Source organism: Tamandua tetradactyla, chromosome X (genome assembly GCF_023851605.1).
Source record: "Tamandua tetradactyla isolate mTamTet1 chromosome X, mTamTet1.pri, whole genome shotgun sequence".
Taxonomy (NCBI): domain Eukaryota; kingdom Metazoa; phylum Chordata; class Mammalia; order Pilosa; family Myrmecophagidae; genus Tamandua; species Tamandua tetradactyla.
In genome coordinates, this window is record NC_135353.1 from 160,585,480 (window position 1) to 160,608,629 (window position 23,150).

A 23,150-nucleotide genomic window follows, 5' to 3' on the forward strand; every position below is an offset into this window, starting at 1 on the left:
TTACCCTGGTGCATGGAAACTTTGTAGAATCTTATATAATGCCCTAGGTGTTCTTTAGGATTGGTAGGAATGGTTTTGGTTGGGGTCTGGCAAGCTGTGATAAGTAGAAGGTCTAACTGAAGTTTACATAAAAGTGACCTCCAGAGTAGCCTATCCATCTATTATATGAACTCTCTCAGCCACTGACACCTTATTTGTTACATTTATTTTCCCCCTTTTGGTCAGGATGGCATTCTTGATCCCACAGTACCAGGGCTAGGCTCATCCCTGAGAGTCATCTCCCATGCCCACAGGGAGACTTTCACCCCTGGATGTCATGTCCCACGTAGCGGGAGGGCAATGATTTCACTTGCAGAGTTGGGCTTAGAAACAGAGAGGCCACATTGGAGCCATAAAAGAGGTCCTCCAGAAGTAACTCTTAGGCATGCCTTTAGGTAGGCTAAGCTTCTCCACTACGTATATAAGCTTCACAAGAGCAAGCCTCAAGATCAAGGGCTTGGGGTATTCCTAATGTTTGACACAGTATCAGGTGTTTCCTCATTGGTAAAGTTTAATAGTTTCCTATTTTTTCTCCCATCCCTCAAGGGACTTTGCCAAAATTTTTTATCTGCTTACTATACTCTGGGATTTATCCAGGCATTACACTAAATTATACAGGATTAAAGGCCCTCGTTCTTATTCTGGGATCCCTGTGTTTGGATTGTTTAAATGATCTATTCAGGCAGGTTGAGTTAGATTCTGTGCTACAGAAAGTTTAAGTTCTGGATAAAGTAAACATTTCTTCCTTTGGTCTCAGAGAGTAGATGAGGTTCTAAAATACAGACAATGTCTCTTTAACCCTGAAAATACATTTTTATTTGTGGAGAATCACACTTCTGAGACACTGGAAACTTCTGGGCCTCTCTACCAATTTTAAGATTCAAATGATAAACAGGAGTCAACAAGGTCAAATATTCATATCCCCCCATGCGCTGCAGGATCAGGCAGCTCTAGTCAAGCAGAGAAATGGAGAAGTGAGCAGGGGCAGCCAATGGAGACTTACCTGATACTGTAGAGCACTTTGCCATTTTTGGAAATCCGCAGCAGTTTGTTGTCTGTGGTGACATCATGGAAGTTGGCACCCTTCTCATTGGCAAAGAACAAGTCTGGTTTCCAAATGGAGTCCAGCATAGACGGATCCAAGTCCAAGGAATCATCAGGATACTCACTGTATGCCAGTCGCGAATCATTCCACTGTTGTCTCAAAAAAATGTTCACTCGGTAGTCCTACAGAAATGCCATGCACAAGAGTTACTTATCACCTATGCTGGCATAAGAGGCCCATCTGCATTTCTCCCTTACCCTTCTACCTACTTTGGTACAGCATTGGTGTACTGAGTAAACCAGGTTGTGTCTACCTTGGTTCAAATAAACCACTCAGTTCTGTTGAGAGCGGGGACACAGAGGGAGAAAGATAGAAGACTCAGCCAAACCAGAGCATTAATGCAGCAGGTTGACATGGATGAACTTTCTTTATGTTTAAACTAGTCATCCTGTGGCTAGTTAACACTAATTCAAGCTGATTTTGCTATAGTAAAAGGTAACAATCCATTGAGAAGTTATTCTGTGAAGACAGATTGTTTAAATAAAACTGATTCATTTTCCAAATCAAATGACATGCTCTCATCTCATTTGGCTCAGAGAATCTGGGCAGAAGGAAACCCACTCTGTAATTTTGGGAATGGAAATCTTATTGTAAAGCTGTGACATGATTGAGCAATGCTCTTAAAGTTCTTCAACATAAATATTAAGATGCTTTGTGTTGACAAAATAATTCCCTTAAAGCTTCTTAATTTAGAAATTAAATATTGTATCATTTCTTTCAATGAGTGTGTCTACACTTGCTAATTTGATGCTTCATCAGTAAGAGATCTTTTTCATGTTTTCTTAATCTGAACACCTTCTGACAAGATGTTCCTCCCTTGTGGGAGCCTCATGTACATCCACTGATATTCCTATTTGGTCTGGCAATTTCTGTGCTAATGATTCAGCTTGGGGCAGTGGCTGCTCTCCTGGAGACTTATACTCAGAGGTATTCAGGTTCATGAAACTGTTGCTTTGCTTGATAATCTGGACCATCATAGAAGTCTCAGTTGTATTTCCCAGTCAAGTAACACCAGGGCTTGGATCTAATAGTTGTCCACTCCTGCCACTCATGGTCATTTAAAGTGATATTCATTCTTACTCACTTTCCTTTACCTTTTTCACCCTCATTTGCTCCATCTCCACTCTTTGGCACCTACATTTTAGGCAATTGTTTACCTTACTTTAATTGTGATCAACTTGTTCAGATTTGCCTGAGACATTTTCAAAGCTTAACCCTGAAAGGCCCACATCCAGAGGACCCCCTCAGTCCCAAGCAAGCTGGAACTGGGATGGTTGATCACTGGGATGGTTGATCCTGAGGTACACTTACCAGGTACCTCAGGATTGTCAGTTTGGTTAATTTCCTCAAGACCAAAAGGAAAAAAACCAAAACAAAAAACTAAGTTGTAAAGAGCAGAGTGTATGGAAAAGAGCTTTAAATTCAGTTACTTCTACTATTTATTAAACTTTCCAAATCCCCTCGATTGCTTATTTCAAATGTAGCCATCCTGATGGTCAGGCTCATCGGCATTTTGAAGTTTGCAGTTCTTGGGAAGGGTGCCCAATGTAGGCCTCATGAAAACTAATAATCAAAGTGTTACCAACTATTGAAAATCAGTTATCAAAATCTACCCCATTTGAAAAGGCTGTGATATTAAAATAAAATAATCCTAAGGTTCTCCGTTGTATAACAAGGATTTTCTGACTTGGAAAATATATCAGCTGGAATTTATTCGGAATTATATTAGGCCTGCATAGCAAATTCATAGACTCAAGAGAGTACTGTTGTGGGCCCAGCCAGACTTCCATCCCATCCTGTTTGCCCAGTGACTCCCTCAGTGAGTGGACTAAAGGGATGGCAGAGCCTCAAAAAATTTCCATCATACATTTCTGGAATTGTCCAAAGGGACTGGAAGGTTTTTATTGGAAAGAGATTACCAGTTCACTGTCTCAATGGGAACCTGATTTACTGGAAGGTTTGGAGTTTTGTGCGAGTAAAGAGTGGGAATTGTGATTTATGGAAAAGTTAAAGAAAGGGCTATTGAAAATATAATTCAATTTACATGCAGGTATGCAGTGGATATACCCACTGTGGGATTTTCTTAAGATTTCTTGGAACAAAAATGCTGCCTTTTGAGTGTCTGATGTCCATCTACCCCACCCCCATCCCCTCAGCCAATTCCAGACATAGAGAACTCTAATTAGGGGAAATAATGACAGCTGGAAAAAGAGAGGTAAATGGATCAAATATCTTGGACCATTGCGAGTCATGTGAAGTAATCCTGGGTTGGGAGAGGTCATGAAAAGCCAGATGGGGGAGTATTTGGACAGCTAAATCACCAAGAGAGCATCGTTGGGCTCCTCCCTTGAGCCTGAGAAGGATTTAACAATGTGTATTGAGATGTCTTTGAGAATATTACATTAGTGCTACACAGTATGAAAAAAATTGACCTTTAAGAAAAACATCTCTATTATGGATGTTCACAGCTAATATGCATCTTTATAAAAAGTGTTTCCCATGAGTGTTCTTCTCCAGTGTTCCTTGGCTTTCCATTTTGAATTTCATATATAGAAAATAATGAAATATTCTGCCAATATTAGAACTTTTTAAAAAGAACACTAAGTCTATCACATCACAGTAGAGTCATTAAATGTCTAAGTTAATTTAAATCAAATTAAGCCTCTTATTTGTAAGCAAGGATAAGTGGAGGACTTAAAGGAGAAGATATACTTTATACTACCATGACAGCACTTATATGAAATGAGACTTTTGTTAGAGTTTTTGGCTATAAATATTTATTCTTGATAATTTGTCCATAATTTTGTTTATGATAATACACATTATTCTGAAATCAACAGCAATCCCTAGACTCTTTAAGAGTATAAAAAGGCACCTACATATCTAAAGAAATAGATAGTCCCCCAAATCCCACCCCCAAAGTAAAGATATTTTGGAGCCTTGACTCTGTAATTCTTTCAGTTCACTATCATTTTCAATGCTGGGTAAAATTGGCAACTGTAATTTATCTATGTATTGTGTCTGTTTATTTACAGATAGGTTTATTATCTCACAATATTCCAAACCACAGGAGGACAGTTATTTTGTTTTTTAGTCTTTCATTACCTTTCTCTTTGATTCTAGGTTTAATGAAATTTTAAAGGATAAATAAATATTGAGAGACATGCTCAAATGCAGAATGAATTTTCTTTTACACAGTCTTCTCTCTTCAGGGACAGATTCTATTGCGAATGAATGACATATTTCCTTGTACTAAAATTTATTTCCCTGTGATTGACTATCTGAGTTTTGGATTAGGTAATGGTAAAGTTCAAATTAAACATGTTTAAATGTGTATATATATATATATAGATATAGATAGATAGATAGTATGTACACACACATATGTACACACATATCTACACACATATCTTTTTTTCCCAAAACTATGTTTATCATAGAGTCTTTATTATATTACTAACTACAGGTAATACAAGTACCCACATTCCATATTATTATTTCATATCAAATTAAAAATTTTTAATGTTCCAACTTTCTCTGGTACTTTCTAATACTATGCCCACTCCATAAAGATTGTTTCTTTATGTTTCTAGTAAATTTTGTCCAACATTTGTACTGAAAACTGCCACTTGTCTCACACGCACTCCTATTAAACTGTACCATTACCCTCTTATAATTTATATGTATGTGTGTATATATATATACAATCCAATTGGATTTGTCAATCCAATTACATTATGCTGTTATCAAAGGCAAGGATATGCTTTGTTGATTCCCCTCAGTGCCTCTGTGGCACTTTGGCTTTACCTCTGGCTACACTGCAGTAATTTTTACATCATCTTGAGTCTGTGCTGGCCTTTAACATGGAAAGTTAGCCTTGAGCTTGAAATTCTGGGGATGGTTGTTTATGGTGAAGTCAGACTTTAGCGTTGCATTGCTAATTTAGAGACTGAGGTCCTCTTGTATAGGAGTTTAACACAAATGCCAGGCTTGTGGTAGATTCTTGGTCCTTCCTTAAAAAGTCAAGAATAAGAAATGTAGCTACCTGCTACCCCAGATAAGTTACCAATTCTTTATGACTTGTTGATGCAACTGTAGAGTGAAGGGAGCCCATAATGTCCTTTCATAGTTATGGCTGAGTCCACGTTCTCATGGGGGCTGTCTGCCATCTTACCTGAGTTCCCCAGGACTGTGATTTCACATCAGAGATAAAAACAACCCCTTACCCTACAGCAGCAACCAGCAGAGGATATAGAACTGACATTTGGGGGGGCAGAGTTTAGGGGCACTGGAATCATTTTCTTTCAGCTTGCCCTCCCATGTGTTAAATGAGGAGAGGGTCAGGCTCTGCTGCTGTGGCATGAATAGGGTTCTAGCACCCATAGGTCCAAAGCAGATACTCCCACTCACATCCTTCCAGGCAGTCATTTGGAAGGGCCTGAAAAGCATCCAGCCTCAGTTTTCCTATGGGGAGAGCTGCAGGCTGATGGCAATGCCATACCCTTGACCTTAATTGGCATTGATAATATCCCCAAACTATGCTTCTACATCAGGAAAGAGGGGGTTTCAAACACACTTCTTTCCCATTCTGTAAATTTACTTGCCATCAGCAGATAAAGGGTGAAAAAAAAAAGAAAAGGAAATGGTGAACTGATTCTCCCAAACCAGAATATAACCTGCTCATCATACATCCCTTACTGGTCTTCTAAGTCTTTGGGGAATCACACAAAATTTGTTCCACTGAATACTCTTAACACAGGGGCAACTAGCAATGACTATTAATGGATCCATGTATCTCTTAAAGTACAAAAATGTATATTTTCAAATAATGTATATTATCATAATGATCTATAAAAATATTCCTCAGAGTAACACAAATATAACATTCTGTGAGTCCGCATCTCCAACACTAATATGTCAGAGGAGCTTGAGGCAGTGTTGGGTCTGTAAGTGAGCCGAGATTTGTAGGCAGGCAGTAGCAACAATGATTTAGTGGGATTCCATCAATCGTAAAAGGTATATATTGGGTAGCACCAAAAAAATATCTTGTTGAGTTCTTTAGAAACAAACACTCCAAACTAAATCCTTCAATAATCCTATCCCGGTCAGGAGGTGAGAATGGGTATGAGGGAAGAAAGGAAAATCAGCATGTTTGGAAACCCAAACTGCATTTTTCTGACTTCTGAGGCGATCTTGGAAAAATTCATTCCAGAAAACGTAGAGGAAGTAAAAAACTCCTATCCCCAGAAAATAGAATGAACCCATGTCCTCAACAACCACCTAAAAGCTGAGGGGCTGATGTTCTGACTCAGACTAAAGGCAGTTCAAGGAAAACCCTGGTTCTGTTTCATTTCTTGACCAATTTTTCCGTGTGACATTTTGTGAAAGTATGGTTGAATTTACACAGAGTGGAATCTCAAAGTTTTGGTGAAGGAAACTTGGGCTGTGACATCCCATTCTGCAGGGGCGTCAGGTAGCCTCACAGGCCCAACTAGAACCCCACGACTGGGCAGATAAGACCCTTCCACAGTAGAGCAGTTCTCACTTTGTTCTGTGCATCTAAACAATCTCCATTTTAAATATTGATGTAGATCAGGGATTGGCAACCTATGACCTGTGGACCAAATTTGCCTTCCCTTCCCCAACCTCTCACACCGGTTTTTGTAAATAAGGTTTTATTGATGCCCAGTCATACCCATTTGGTTACATTTGGTTTGTGGCTGTTTTCACACTAAAAGGCAGACTTGAGTAGTTGCAACACAAACCGTCTGGTCCTTACCTTGAATCTTTACTATCTGGCCCTTTATAGAACAGGTCTGCCTCTCCTTACTCTAGGAGGAATGAGGATTTACTCTTTACCATAAGCATGATAGAATTTCAAAAAAAATTTCTTGGGTTTCACACCAAAGCCATAATTGAAGAAAATACAAATACTTTTAAAAGCCAAATAAAATTTGTCATTACATCAAAAGCTAAGATATAAAATAAAATAAAAGAAGCACAACACGCACCATTCTTCTGACCATGCAGTCCAATCTATCTTACATGGCAGAATACAGGCCACTAATATCATACTCGAGCAACAATTTCCAAATTTTCTAATGAGAAACACGACAAAGGACACCTTAATAAGTGGCCAGGAAGCACCTAGGCAGCCCATTTATTAAACGTCTTCAGCAGCTGTTACAGACAGAGGAAAACAAGGATATCCACAGCTTCTGTTTTCATCTCCTTAAATATTTAGCTTTTTCTTGCATTAATAAACACTGAAAAGATGCATATTTACATTTTTGATTGAGAGTAAAATGCAATAAGGAGATTTAATCAAAGCCACTTAGGAGTCTAATTAATGCAATCAGCATTAGGCCGTGCAAATATTGTCATTGAATGCCATCGTGTAAAGCTGGTGACGGTCATTTGGGATACTGGAAGTTTTGTCTCCTACATTACATAAAACCAAGAGGGGAAGAGACAGAAACTGAATGCCAAGCCCAAAGTTGGATTATTCTTTCCATGTTTAGCTTTTTTGTGTGAGTCATTTAGTAACCCTATCAAAATGATCTTATTTGGGTAAAATTCTTTTTTTTTTTTTTTTTTTTTTAAAGAGAGAGGGAGGAAGGGAAGGAAAGACAGAGAGAAGGAAGGAAGGATGAAAGGAAGGAAGGGAGGAAGAAAGGGAAACATCTTTAAACATTTTCTTGTTTTATTATATTTTGTTTGTTTGTTTGTTTTTTACATGGGCTGGGGCCGGGAATCGAACCGGGGTCCTCCGGCATGGCAGGCAAGCACTCTTGCCCGCTGAGCCACCGCGGCCCGCCAAGGGTAAAATTCTTAATGTTCCACATTCCAGAAAAGTTCAGAAGTCTCATTTCTGGGCAGTGCTTTGTCGGAGGACTATTAAAATGGATAACAGAATTGTGTTATGTCTATTCTTGCTAGTAAAAAGGAGTGGTAAAAGGTAAATTAATTATTTCTAGCATTGAGGACACCACAAAGTACAGTGATTATTAAACACTCTCCTAATAGACTAAAAAAGACAATGTCACAAAAACTGGGGGAACACTATTGTCTCCCTCTCAATGGGATTAGGCTCATTATTTTGCTTCTTGAGTATTTCTAGGATGTCAGCCATCGTAGTATTTAGTCAAACTCAACTCTATTTTATTTTTATCTCATCCATTTATTTGACTTTACTTTACATAGTCATGCAAATGAGAACCAGATAATTGACTTAGGACTTAAATGAGATGAGGACCAAGAAAATATGTCAGCAAAAATGCAATCTCCATGCTGTATCATAGTACTGTGAGTAAGACTGCTGACCTAAGAGTCTGTATTATAGCTAACGCCACCACCGTGACCTTTATAAGGACTCTTGGTGAGTTTTATAGGATAGGAAATATTTTTCACTTATGTGAAACCTGTTTGCATAACACTCTATGATGAGCTTTTTAAATTTTTTTATTTGTATTTCTTTTATTTTTTTCATTTATGATGAGTTTTTAATTTTATGTTATTTTATGGAAAAGTCTTGGCAGTGGTATAATTGCTGTGAACTTGGGATTCCTATTGCCAACAAAATCATACACATGTATATGTATGTACCTGTGTCTGTGTATATATGCATGTGTGTATGTGTAGATAGATATGATAGTAAGGCCAATCCCTAGGCATATATAATAAGTATGGTGTCATCGGGTGGTTTGACTACATTAAACTTCCATCATATGTAAAAAAGACTGGCTGTAACAAACAACTCTCAAACTTTGAAATTTATATCTCACCACATCCCATGGCAGTGAGATAGACTGGGCCATGGGGTCAAATTGACATTGAAAATGCTCATTTTTAAATATCCTTACCTATATGCCATACTTGTTTCTGATAATTCTACCTAAAACTGACCAAAATAAAATGTTTCCAAAATTTCTGTAACATAATGGATAAAAGATTATTGAATTTAAATAATGAACACTTGACTTATGACTTTCTAAAATGAAAGAGTATGAATACTTGCTCCATAGAGGTGAGTGGTGTTGGAAATTGGCACTCAGTAAATGTCCCACAAATATACAGTAGTGCTCTTTTGATTCCACATCCCATTCCTTCACACGATGGCTTCAATGCTCAGTCCCACTCACCATTGTAGTTTCTGCTATTGACCCAAAGCTGTTGATAAATATGTTGCAGGTAACATTTACAGGAGGCCCTGCAAGTTGAACAATAGAAAATTTGACAGGTTGTGTTCATGGCATAATTAAGTCATGGTTTTCTCTTGCCAGCGGCATTGTTGCACTTACCATGGTGGTTTCTGTGACCGATCCAAAACTGTTGATAAAAATATTGCAAGTAACGTTTACTGGAGGACCTGCAGAATGCAATAAGAATATTGCAATAGGCATTGAAGCAAAAATACAGCTCCATCAACATCTGTGAAAATGGCTAGAGATGCAAATAAAATTAAAACAACAGTGAGGTTGCAAAGAAAAGCGTTACCCAGAGGTGCGTGGTAGATATATTCCCACTTGTATTTCAGAAAATGACAGTTAAGCAACTGTCAGTTAAGCAACCTGAGGAGTTTTAGGTTTGGAAAATATAAGCTGAAGACTACTGAAAGTGAATTCATTGTCATAAGTTGCTATTGAGATAGCCTTGGAGGGTTGGCTTTTTGTGACCTTAGGGTTATCAATGTTGAAAACCTCGACAGTGTGCATCCCATGGTGGTGAGATAGACTGGACCATGGGGTCAAATGAAGCAACCCCTTGAATTGTGGATGGGTCAGGAGCATCCACCTCCTTTTGTGGGACGCTCTTTAAATCAAGTGGGTCCACTTTGATTCTCTTCACACCTCTGAAATTACCCAGTTCTTTCTATTGGTCCTCTGACCCCTGATGAAAAGTGTTGTACAGAAATGCAAAATCAAAGAAAATTAATTATGGTAATACATAAATACAACCAGAAATGCCACTTAATGTCCATATTGTTGCCTCAGGAAATATGTTGTAAGGCAAGGGATATTTTGTCCTGGATGTGTTTTGAACAACGTAAGAGCCTGCTTTTCTCTCTGGAGACCCAGGGACTAGCCTGACTCCAGCTTTCTTTCCTCTTGCCCTTCCTCAATAGGGAAATCTCTGTGTGATGGTTCCTAACTTCATGTTCTGGTGGGGGAGTATGTTTGTTGCTTTCATAGAGCATTCCCTATTGCTTTCTGAGATATGAAAAACAGTGCTGTAAACCACCTATTCTTTCATTGCTTTCCCCTGTGGAAAATCGTCTCTCTTCACTAGATAAAGGCCTAGTACCCGGTGCCAGCTACATCCCAGGTGGCTCTGTATCCACAAGCCGACAAGATCTGAATGAAGAGGAGTTTGGCTTGAGGCCTCTTTCAAAGGCTGGTAGTGTAAACACAAGCTGTGGCAGCACACTTGAACACTGAGCTTGAAAACTTTGTGAGTCCATGTTGGGTTCTCATAATGAGGAAAGGAAACTTAGGCTAAAAGAGCAAAAATTTAAGTCCCCAGGCAAGAACGTGGAGTTTTGGTAAAAGAAGTATGTTATGCCACCTTTGTTTTCAACGTAACTAACTTTTCTGTTGTTAGTGAAAAAATAATCACTGACACCACATTTCCAAAACAGGTCAGCTTAGGTCTTGTGAAATCCTCCAAGTCTTTTTAGGTCACCCCGCCCCCCTCATGTCAGCATCTTATCACGATGAGTGATGAGTTCTTCTTCATGATCACTTCCTACTCTGCTTGATTTTGCTTTTTCTCTCTTGGTTAATCAACAAACCAGGACGAAACCAAACCAAAAACAACTCTCTTGCCCATGCAATTCTATTCTCTAACAGATATATTTTTCTGCTAACAAGAAATAAATTAGAAAAGGTGGAGGCAAGCCATGAGAAATTGTGTGTGTTTGCTTTCTTTTTCCTCTCCACAAGAAAATATCTCCTTTTAGCTTGTACAGTTCAGGATGGAAAACCTTCACAAATTCTTATATGCAAGATAGAGAGAAAATGAGTGATGGAGGAAAGAGACTGGAGAAATGAATATGTCATTTTAGCAGGAGGAATTTGAAAAGTCTAATATAGGTTGCCTTGTATTGTACATTATCTATTTGTCTGGCTTCCCCAACCAGCTGGGAAGCATTTAGAAGGCTGGGTCATGCAATCAAATATTTGTTTTTATCTTTCCCAGTAATCAACAAGGTGAGTATATTGCTGCAACTCAAAATATTTTTAAGCTACCACATTTGAAACACTGTGCTAAGCACATTAAAAAATTTTTAATATAATCCTCCCTAAAGAGGACTTATTTTACTGCTCCGGTAAATGTTTACAGATTAGGAAAGTGTGGGCTAGAGAGGTTAACTGGCTTGCCTAAGTCACACCGCAAGTAATTAGAAAAGCTGAGACTCAAGCTCTCATCATTCTGATTCCAAGAACCTGAACTTTCTTAACTGCTTTCTTTACTTGGCATCCTCTCCGCCTCCTTACCCACTAGCCCGAGTGTAACAGGCTTTTCCATTGGTCTGCAAGTTTCTGGGATAATGAGCTCATATTGTAATAACAGCTGATATACATGAAAAGCCTCCCTATGTGCCAGAGAGTGGCTTAATTTATTTCATTCCTCAATAGCCCTGTAATTAGGTGCTGTCATGACCCCCATTTTATAGATGAGGAAACTGAGGCATAGAGAAGGTTAATTAATTTGCCCAAGGTTACAGATTTTGTAAGCCTGCAGAAATTGCCTTTTAGGGATCCTTTTCTTAGCTGCAGGAATAAAATGCCTGAGGTCAACAGCATTATCCTAATGATAGAAGCTACCCGAATATAGGACTAGTCCTGCAAGAGCATTAGGTTGAATGATGGGATTTCTTTTTCACTTTTAAGAGTTATCCTGATCTGTGCCAGCACACCCTTTCATCTGTGTTTTAGCTCGGTAATCTGCTGAGATGTTCTGATTAACAAGACATATTCTTAGATGTGATCACCAGTGAATGAACGTATTCTGTAAACTGTAGAAAGAAACAGTTAACACCAGTTAACCTCATCTAATTGGTGTATTGGCAATTCGCTGATGTTCCAAAGTGAGTTGGATGAGAATCTAATAAAAATCATATAGTCATCTAGTCTTTCATATTACCCTCTTCTCCCTCCCTCCTTCCCTCCCCCTCCCCTTATTTTTATGAGAAAAAAAGGTCTGGTTATAACTCAGGGATGCAATTAAAATACAAATGGAAGTGAAAAAATAGATTCGGAATACTTTAAATGTATTTGGAAGAACAGCTCCCCTCCCTCATCCCCCACACAAAATATAAGCCACATCCCTTACTGATCCTCTTTGTTGCTATATGTCATTTTCTGAGTAACTCTGACGTAAGACAGTGGTCTTAGGAAGCCATGTAAAATTAGTCATGCTACTTGCAAAGGATAATAGAGTGACCAATTATTTCCCATTAACATCTTCATTTTTGGATCAGTTACTGAGATTAGCTGTAGCTGACAATAGGATCATAAAGGCTAGTGCCTCTGAGGATTGTATCCTTTGCTTCGCAAAGTGTGGCAGAAGGACCAGCAGCACCAGCACCACCTGGGAGCTTGTTAGAGATGCAGACTCTCAGGCCCCACCCCAGAACTGCTGAATCAGGGTCTGCACTTTACCAAGATCCCCAAGGCTTTTATTGCTGCAGACTGGTTCTTCTCCCTTTCAAGTTCAAGATCACTCCTACTTTGTTTTAGTCTTTCATGAAGTGTCTTTTGAAATGTTAACTGTAGTCCATTAGTAAAACTTCTAAGGACAAACAAGTTTGGAAAACCCTGCTGAATAGAGAGTTAAGCAGGTCTCTTTAATGTAGGTTTCCTCAAAGCTTTTAAAGTACCCTTGTGAATTATGCTGCTCCTGAGAGAGAAAGCAGTATCTTATTATTTCCCAAATTTATTCGACTACATATTTTTTGTTTTTCTAAATAGACCCCCTTTTCTTGGAGCACATTTCCAAGATGGCAAGCATCCTGAAAAAAGAGTTTTGGAAATGCTGATGTACATTATTTGTTTATTAACTTAACTAACAATTTCTTATTGAGCACCAAATATCTTAGATGATAATGAAATGATGAATATGCTGGAAAAATGAGAAAAACAAGCCATCATAGGGCTATTATAAAGCCCTGTGTTCTGCCCAAGAGAAATATGCCTTATTGGGGCTACAGGGGATTTGCCTGAGAAGGAGATACAATGGAAGGGGAACAAAGAACTGTGAAAGTTTGGCTTAGCCTTTCTCAGCTACTCGTCTAAGACTCAATCCAGATGATGGCCCTCTCATCTAGAGAAATAACTCAGGAGTGCTATTCAACAGATGCATTCATTTCTGGATGAGTCACTTGAGATTTAAAAAAGGGAAATTTCTCTTAAAAACACTGAGTTTTTTTTTAAAAAAACACTAAGCCCTACACCAGGGGTCAGCAAAATTCTTTTCTGTAAAGGGCCAGATAGCAATTATTTTGTACTGTGTGCGTCCAAGATCTCTATCACCACTACTCAGTTCTGCCTTTGTAGTGAAAAATATGTAAACAAATGGGTGTGGCTGTGCTCCAGTGAAACTTTATCAAAATTGGCAGGGGGCCAGATTTGACCTGGGGGTTATAGGTTGTCAAGCCTACTCTGGACTCTAAGATTAGGAGGTTGGAGAACAAGGGAATTTGTTCTGAAATTCTATGGTCTTTCCATGGCTGGAAGCACAGGCTGGCCATGGACATGGAGGAGCATAGGTGTCATTTGTCACACTAACTGCTGTGAGTTTGCTGCTGTGCTCTGTGGCATAAACAAAGTCCACTTTAGCAGAAAGGATAGATGGGAAATGATTTCCTTGAGGACACTGGAGTGGGCCCAAGTGAAAACTGTCAAACCTGGGCCACCATGTTATCACAAGAGCTAGTAGGAGGTAATGTGGAAGTGAAATGGGGCCAGACACCACCCATCATGTGGAAAAAACTTGAAATATTTGACTGTCATTACATTTAATATAAACAACTTGGGCATTGCTCATAACAAATAGATCAATGGTAAGAGCCTTCTGTATCTTGCATAGTCAAAACCTGGAACCATTTTTTACAACTTCTGCCACAGCAATGAAAATTTTATCGTACATATATGTATTTTGTATTGATCAAGGCTTTTAGAGCTAGAAACAAATATTTTAAAAACACTTCACAGTGGATTCAATTAAAAAATAAGCACAGGAAGTAAGAGGGGATCCTGTGAAACTCCAAGACAACTAGTCACTATTGCTTAGTTTGGCCTCATTCATTTTCCAACATCATTTTAAAGTGAAAGACTACTTGAGAGCAGAGTTATTTTTTTTCTCTCTTGTCTCAAACCAATAAGAATGGCATTTTCACTTTGCAACTTTTCCTTTTAAATAACTTAATATGTCTTGTGAGTACCAGAATTGCTTTAGTGTGGGGCTCTTGGATGTAAATGGAATATTAAATACATGTGTTCAATTTATAGTGATTAAATTTCCTTTGGAATGAGAAGATTCCATCTAACAGAAAGTTCTAGCCATTAGCTCAAAAGATAAAGGGCCAGGCAGGAGTGGGGTGGATAAATTACACAGGGGCCGCAAGGCAAAAACATGTCGAGTTAAGAGTCACAGCCTTGATGTCTGAACATGGGAAATGGGGGAACAGGGAAGCGCTTTCTTTTATTATGGCTCTCTGGGTTGTGTGGTGCTTTGATACCAATGAAAGAGAGCCCTGGAAGATGGGAGGATTGCAAGGGGAGGAAAGGGCTTTTCTTGGTGACATTCCTTTTGTAAGGGGAGATTTGAGGCATCTACTCTGGAACAATGAAGAAATGATAATGGAAAATTTTTAACCTTCTTGAAAAGTCACCAGGAATGAATTCTATATCATTGTTCCTTTTGCCCAATACATGGTTAAAATGGTTAATCCAGTCCTACTACATTCCAGTTTGGTGGCCACCAACCAGGTCTATGCAAAGGCAAAATATTCAGGGAAGAAAAGGAGCTGGGCATTCACCTCTTCCCACAGCTAAATGAGATCACCCAGCAAACCATTTGCTTTAGAACAACCATTTTGAGGAAAGAGTGGAAATTGCCTGACAAAACAATTAATTAGGTAAGATAAATAAGAATGGCATTATATTACTAAGTATTAATGATAGGTACTAAGTATTTATGATAGGTATTTATGATACTAAGGCAGCTTAAGTATCAAGAACCAAATGGCAGCTTCTGTAAGCCCTGCCTACTAATGTCTACCAGGCATCAACTGCTCTTGCACAAGGATGAGTGAAAGGACAGATGGCAGATGGCTCAGGTCCATGGAAGAGCACCTTGAGAATCCTGGCTCAAGAAATCCTTTCTTTGCATGCAGTGGATTTTTATGGTTTAAAGAGAAGGGTAAGACAGGAACCACTATCTCCTACTAGGGGATTACTTTCAAGAGTGAAAGGGGCCACTATTAATAATTACACGGGAGCACCAGGCATAAACCAGGACTGTCCTGAGAAAATCTGGATTTTGGATCGTACTACTCAAAAGTATATACAAAGTATGGCAACCACAGTTTGTCTTTTCTTTAACACTAGCTCTGTTTATCACCACCTGTAGACTTTAAACCAATTTGAGCCTGTTAATTCTACTGTAGAGTGAGAATAATGATTCTCGCCTTGATGGTAACTGTGGGAATTAGTGTAGGTGTATGAAAAGTCCATGCCACCATGGCTGGCACATAACAGTTGCTCAATAAATTGTGGTTGCTTTATCATAGTGAGAATGGTAGTAATCATTATTACAGGTTCATTGAATTGTGAAAATATGCCTGTACAGGAGGTATATAATCAAGCCCATTTTAGTACAGAGGAAACTGACGTCTTGAGACTACAAAACTGCATCTTGCAATATCCTCTGTGCTAATATTTACTGAAATGATTCCCATCTCATCCAATTTCCTTTCTCTTCTCTCCATATACTTTGTTTTTTTCTCAACTGCACAGAACTTCTTGGCAGGACCCAATCACCTTTTACAACTTCTTGCTTCCAGGAGTTAGGTATAGACATTCAGTACTGGTTTGATAATCACGGCTAGCTTCTTTGTTTAAAACAAGGTTTCTCAGCCTCTACATTATTGACATTTTGTGCCAGATCATTTTGTTGTTGGGATGAGGGGGCTATTCTGTGCACTGTAGGGTGTTGAGCCACCTCCCTGGGCTCTTCCCAGTAGATGCTAGTAGCACCCCTCCCAGTTGTGACAACCAAAAATGTCTCCAGGCATTGCCAAATCTCACCAGGGGAACAAAAATCACCCCTGATTAAGAACCACTAAATTTTAAAAAAAGAAGCCAGAAGTAACAGGATGGATAGAAAGGCTATTCAACCAGGATCAAATTTTATGTCTTAATGAAATGAGCTTCAGATTATTCTTTTGCTTCTCCAAGCAAAGGCCAATGTCATATTAAAATTTCTCTTTGTCATATTATTTCTGAGAATGTCATCTTTCTCATGTATTTCAATGAACAAAGTTTAAAAAAAACATTTAAACATACTTTGGGTGAAATCATAGCAGTATTATGGAATTTATACCCTTGGTTTTATTGAATTTGTTCATAAGGAAATTAAATTTGGTTCCTCTTTGCAGGCATTTGCTGAATGCTGAGTATTTCCAACTTACAAGTCTTCAGTCATTGATTAAATTAACAAATAGTTTTTCTACCAATCATCCTTTATAATTAGATGGTGACTGTGGGGCTAAATATAAGAAAATCAGGCATTTGGGACAAATCAAAAACAATTTGCTGAAAAGCCCTTGAGTCATTCTGCAAGAAATGTCAGACTAAACAGAAAGTGTGTGTCCAGCCAAGCATCACAGAGAGGGCATTTTTGCTAAGCCTCTTTCTAATATAAGTGAACTGCTGCTTTTTTGTTCATTGCAGGATCATAGTGACCTTAAAGTGAGTGGTTTATGTTCTGGGAGATCTAGAGCCCTTTGTTTCTGGTAAAAAAGGCGCTTCCTATTTTTAAAGATCTCAGAGATTAAATGAAACTTTCAGGTCAGGAGTAATTTGTAAGTGTAGTCTACGTATATTTCTATTTATGTTATAATGAAAAAGCATCAGGTGAAGACTTGCTGGAAAACATGGGGTTCTTGCTATCTTGGGACTGGAGAAGATAAATAAAGATCTATTTAGGCTTAGAAGAAGACAATTTTAAATGCCAATTAGAACTAGTTTTTAATGGAAGAAACCTGAGAATTTCTCATGAACCCAAATGACATTTCCTTTCATTTTAAGAACTAACAGAAATAGAATTAAAGACAACTTTCTCTCATGTTAATAGAGTCCTCTACTCTTTTGCAAAATGAATAGCAAGTTCATCAACCTGTTAGGTCCTGACAAATTGAAAATAGATGTTTATTGCATTAGTAATTTTTTAAAAAGAAATTGTGCTGTGTTTGGGAATATAATAAAGGAGCCGGGGGATGTCTTTCACACACGTAGACACCCATGTTCAATTCTGATGCTTCAAAGTTCAGTTCAAATGATACCAACTCCATCAATTTCTCCCTGTTTCTTTGCATCCAAATACCATCTTTCTTGGTATTTCCATATCCCCATAACTCTTCCCATGTTGTTCTATAGTCAATTTCTTCAAATGTCTTATCGTCTATAGGCAAGGCATGGTTTGGATCAGATTCACTGTAACTTATCTCTTTGACACTTAATATAGTGCCAAATATATATTAAATATATATTTAAATCATGGCTATTGATCAGAATGAGAGTTCTTTGTAAGGAAATGCCAATAGGATGCCAAGAAATCTGCTTTTCTGTTTCATTTCAGAACAAGGCATTTTAATCCCATCAATCATTTTCTGTCCCTTCAGCTTCAAAGGGTAGTCCACTCTTTTCTGGGTCATTTAAATCAATTGTCTCATCTTAGCCTAGGAGACCAAAAGCGAATTCTATTTGTTGTCTCTACACAGCACTCAACAGAATGAGAAAATTATGGCAAAATCATGACAGTGACCAATGAAAAGCATTGCAACATGTTCCTTTGAAATCACTCCTGAGCTACCCTGTTTGAGGTGGGGGTTGGGAAACTTCTTGACTATTTCCCACCCTCCTGACATCACCTCTCACCAATACAGCATAGTATAATGGGAAAAAATCATAAACTTTGGAGCCAGAAAGACTGGGTTAAAATCCTGGCTCTGTTATATACTATTTGTGTTACTCTGTGTAGACTAGATCATCACTCTGGGTTCTAGTTTCCTTCTCTATATAAAAATAAATCTCTTCACCAAACTCTCAGGTTCATTGTGAGGACTGAATGAGATAATGCATGTGAAATTCCAGCTATTTCTCTTCTCTTACAATTTCCTTCCCTTATCAAGGAAGAGTCTTCCTCTTAAACCTTGAGATTTTCCCTTTATTTAATGATCAGATGAAACTTTCTCAAGCACCGTGTCCTGCATTTTATTACTCTTACCTGCTCTGACAGTGTTAAGAAAAAGACCTGATTTAAGAACATAAATAAGCCCTAGGGGGGAAAAATCGGATCCTCTCCTTATTGAAGAAGGATTGCATTATTAAATCTAACAATTACGAACATAGGTAAAAATTGTGCCTCAGTGGAAAAGTATGCATTGCCTGTAGCACATCCTTCTTGTTCTCTGACTGTGATGCTACGGGAGTTAATTTACAACTCTATAACTGATAGCAATGCAACATATCTCTTGTTTATAGACATGCAAATTCTTACCTGTCCTGGCTTGTAGGGGTTCCATGGACTTCCCTCCTGCACTGTGAAAGAAGCTAGTTTCGCCTTCATTTACTCATTCATTTCAATATTCCTGCCCCATAAATGTGTCTGTTCTTCGAATTCTCTCTTGAAATGGTTTTATCATCTTGTCTGGTTCTCTCATAGATTAATGAGCTAAATAATCTTTAACACATGTTCATTTTACACCTGTGTGAGAGTCAGAAACGGACCTTGTTTTTTGTTTTTGAAAATTATCTTTTAACATGAGGGTCACACACATATGCAGAAATTAAACCCCTTTAGAAATCAGGTTCAGAGTCGGGCTTTGGAAGCTTGGAGAGTTAAACCTTTTTTAAGGCCATCACACTGCGAGGCAACCCAGCATATTTGTTTTGCTGTCCGCAGAGATCTTGAGCAGCAACAGTACCTAAGCCTTCATTTCCCTCCTCTGTGACGTCCACAAATGGGGACTTGTTTCCTCATTAGGCATTCTGCACCATTTTCCTAAGGGTGGGAAGGTCATCGTTGTACTGTTAGGAAACAGAGGTTTTCTGTGTTGGCAAGAAATCTAAAAATAGAAGCCAGAGTTCCTGACATGCATTCTCTCTACTAACAACTAAGGCAACCACTTCCCCCTTGCAAAGGGAAGCCCTGACATCATGGGGGTCTTGTTGCCTTTACATGTGCTCTCATTTGACTGCTTTGCACCTGGCGCTTATGTAGCAGAGCACTTCCATGTCTCTTAGCTCATGGTGCACTAGACATCTTTCTAATTCAGTTCAATTAAAAGGATGCTTATTGGACTCCTACTGTATATTTGGGTGCTTACTTTGGGTTCCCATTGAGGCAAGAATTCAGGTGAAAATATTTGAGTAGGGAGGTGAATGCTCTAGCAGTTGGGAAGTGGAGAAGTGAGACAGGGTAGGGAAGGGAACCAAGAAAAGTGCTTTAGCAAGCCTGTTATCTCCTGATGGCAACTGAAGCTTTATCCCATTAGCAACTCTGGACACCAGTGTAGACACACTCCTCTAAGCTATTCCCCGCAAGGGATGAGAGAGCTGGGGTATTTTACATCAACTCCCTTCTGTCGTTGGTTGAGGGTACTCCTAGGGAGGGCATTAATTCACCTTCACTTCTGTTCTGCTCAGAAGAGGCCAGCCTGCCTTGAGTTAGGGAAAGATGCTTCAAGCAAAGAGATCCAAGTGCTAGCATTTGAAAGTCAAGTCGTGCGCTGAAGTGGAAAGGGCTTGGGGATAGGGGACAGGCAGTGACAGTGGTGGTTTGTAAGGATCTGAGAATATCAAAATCTATTGACCCTTACACTCAAGAAACCCAAAATCTGTCGTAGCAGAAAGATATGGATAAGACTAACTGTAATATAATGTGATAATATGAATAACATTCTAAGGGAGGATAGTAGAGGAGGCAATAAATTATGCATGGGGAAAGTGAAAGGAGAGAAGAGATTCTTTGCAGGGGTAAGAGATATTCTTCATAGGCTAATGAGGGTTACATTAGTGGGGGAATACAGCTCTATTTTGTAAAGTGTAGATCACTAACCAAAGTGTATCAGCAACTGAAGGTTGAACCTGCATTATTGCTCTTTCAATTGCCTATTCTCTCAAATTCAAAGATCCCCAAATTTGCATCGTCAGAGACTTTTGATGTGATAGAGAAGCTATGTCTTACATCAGGATTTTGATGTTACAGATCTCTACCCCTCAAGTCAGTGTGATGGTGTCTCTGGTCCTGAGTTGAGCAGAGCTGTCTCTCTGAGCGTAACGAAGCCAAGTGGCCTCCTCTCATTCAGCAGTTGAATTCACATTTGAAGTGCAAGATGCGGGTCTCCCCCATTAGACACCATCTCCTCCTGTGGGGTTATGATGATGGGCAGTGACATCACCTGAGGGACCTTAAGAGGGTTATAGTTTAGAAACATGAGAGTTGGATGGTTTTCTAAAGAAGCAGAATGGAGTTGCCCCCATGATCCTCTAACATTAGACACGAGATGTTTTGAGGCTTCAAAAAGGTTCAATTTTATATGTTGTACCAGACACACTAGAGCAGTGTTATTGGAAAGAAAGTCCTTTGATGAGAAATGGCCCCCATACCCACATTCTCGAATAATGGAGGTAGAACATCTCCCTGGTCAAAAGGCAGACATCTTCCTTAAAAGGGTCTTCTCTTTGGGGATTAGCTAGGTCTGATGCATACACCTCTAAATGTTCACCTCCAGTCATGTATGCTGTGCATTGCAAACACAAACACTGGCAGCCTGCCTACATCACCACAATGAACAGTGCAGTGGTTGAATGTGTGGATTCCAGTGCCAGTCTGCCTGAGTTTGACCACCTGCTCTGCTTCTCACAGCTGTGTCTGCTAGAAAGATTCTGAACCTTAGTTTCTGGTTCTAGAAAAGGGGATCGGCAACAGTAGAACTTATTGTTTCTGTAGGGAATAAATGGGATCACACATGTAACACACTTAGCATATTGCCTGGTGCATCATAAGGCACACATTGCCTTCGTAAAGTCCACCCATACTCTGAGTCCTTGCTCATTTTCCACCTCTCCCATAATACACTTCAGATATCATCAAATCCCCTACTCATAACTTCTGGTCTCCATGGCACAATTCCATATCTAGCTGCATATTTATATAGACAAGAGTTTACTTGTGTCATACTTATTTTATGTGCATGTTATTTCATTTGTTCAGCAAGATGATGCATTGCTACAGGTCAGGAGTTATCTCTTATTGCTTCTGTAAGTACCCAAAGTCTCTGTAAACTAAGCACACCATAAGTGTTTCTCCCAAATATTTCGTGATTAATTTGTATGTTGCTACGGAGGTACAACTTGACTTTATTCATAAACAGCAAGTGCTTCCTCTGCTTAAGAAAACACCACATCCACTATTTCAGACAGAAATCTCTTAAGCTCTGAAGAAATGCTAACCCAAACAGCAGCCCTCAAAGCCCTCCATCCCCTGTTAAAGCTTGGACTCTTCCTATGTGTAGGAAAACAACCATAAAAATAATCAAATGGTAGACTTCATGTATCAGATGTAGGTTTTTCTCCCACTATGCCCAAATGATTGTGATTCTTAAGTGAAAACATTCCCAGAGCCTGGAAAGCACCAAGAAGTCGACTATAGGAGTAGAAAAATGTTACAAGGAACGGCACACTTTTGGTATATCATAGTCAGCATTTTCCTGGAATGTGTTTAAACATGTCATAAATTTATCCTGAAAGAAGATGGAAAAATGACTGCAAATTACCATAAGTCAGAGAGAAAATCAAGAGCATATTACCCATGAAGCAGCAGTCCCTGTATCCCTTCCCCTTTCTTCAGCTGCCTCCCAGCCCAGATCTACAAGCTAGTTCCAATACATCCCATTCAGAAAGCTGCTGGGAGATTGGAGAAAAGTCAGCTTTGCTCATTCATTCAGTCACTGATCAAATATTTATGGAGGATTAATAATATGCTCGAATCTGAGAATGCAAAGCTGTGAATAATAAAAAGATCATGGGGCAAAACTCCTCAAAGGCCCTCACAGGCCATCAGCCTCCCAAGCCCCTCACATGGCTGTAATTAAGCAAGGAGACAAGTCTAACTCACGAACTTGGTATACAACAAGACGAATCTTCTAGGCTTTTCCTAGTTCACTAATGGTAACATGGGCAGACTCATTCCAGACTGCCTGAGATTGAAAACCAATGCTGCACCCTTACTAGCTACATGACAATATGTACCATGTAAACTTTCTGTTCTCAGTTTCTTCATCTGAAAACAGGGATAGTAATAATGGATATGAACTACTCTATGAGGTTGTTGGAAGGATTAAATGAGTTAATATGCAAAGTGCTTAGAAGAATGCTCAACACATAGTTGAGGATTCAATTAATGGAAACTATGAATTTATCATCATTAACTATTTCTGGGGCCCGGTAATTAAAATGCTGTGAAATTATGGACAGAATACAATGAGGAATAAAGGACCAGCCAAGAATACAGCCACTGGATAATTGGGGACTAGGCACCTTTACTTCACTCTGTCTTTTGTCTGAGTATTGCATAAAATACCTTCTGGCTTGATCTTCTGGGTCATATGTTTAAAATATAGTTAAAAATTGCCTACTCGGTATGCCAACTTAGAAGTGAAGGTGGTTTTTTCAATAGGAAACTCTCTGTTTCTATGATGTAATTAGATTTAATTAAT

The 23,150-nt window shown here is 38.9% G+C and overlaps 1 protein-coding gene across 2 annotated transcripts in view; it reads right to left on the reverse strand.

Moving 5' to 3' along the window:
- Positions 1-23,150, reverse strand: part of GLRA2 (glycine receptor alpha 2) — a 202,606-nt gene that overhangs the window by 156,375 nt on the left and 23,081 nt on the right. Inside the window, exons 3-4 of one of the 2 annotated variants that reach the window (XM_077145093.1) lie at positions 9,286-9,353; positions 1,043-1,266 (exon numbers count right to left, since the gene is read on the reverse strand). In XM_077145093.1, the coding sequence (XP_077001208.1) occupies positions 1,043-1,266; positions 9,286-9,353 (292 nt within the window). Of the gene's footprint in view, positions 1-1,042; positions 1,267-9,285; positions 9,354-9,444; positions 9,513-23,150 lie in introns of both variants that reach the window. The other variant, XM_077145092.1, reaches the window with a different exon arrangement.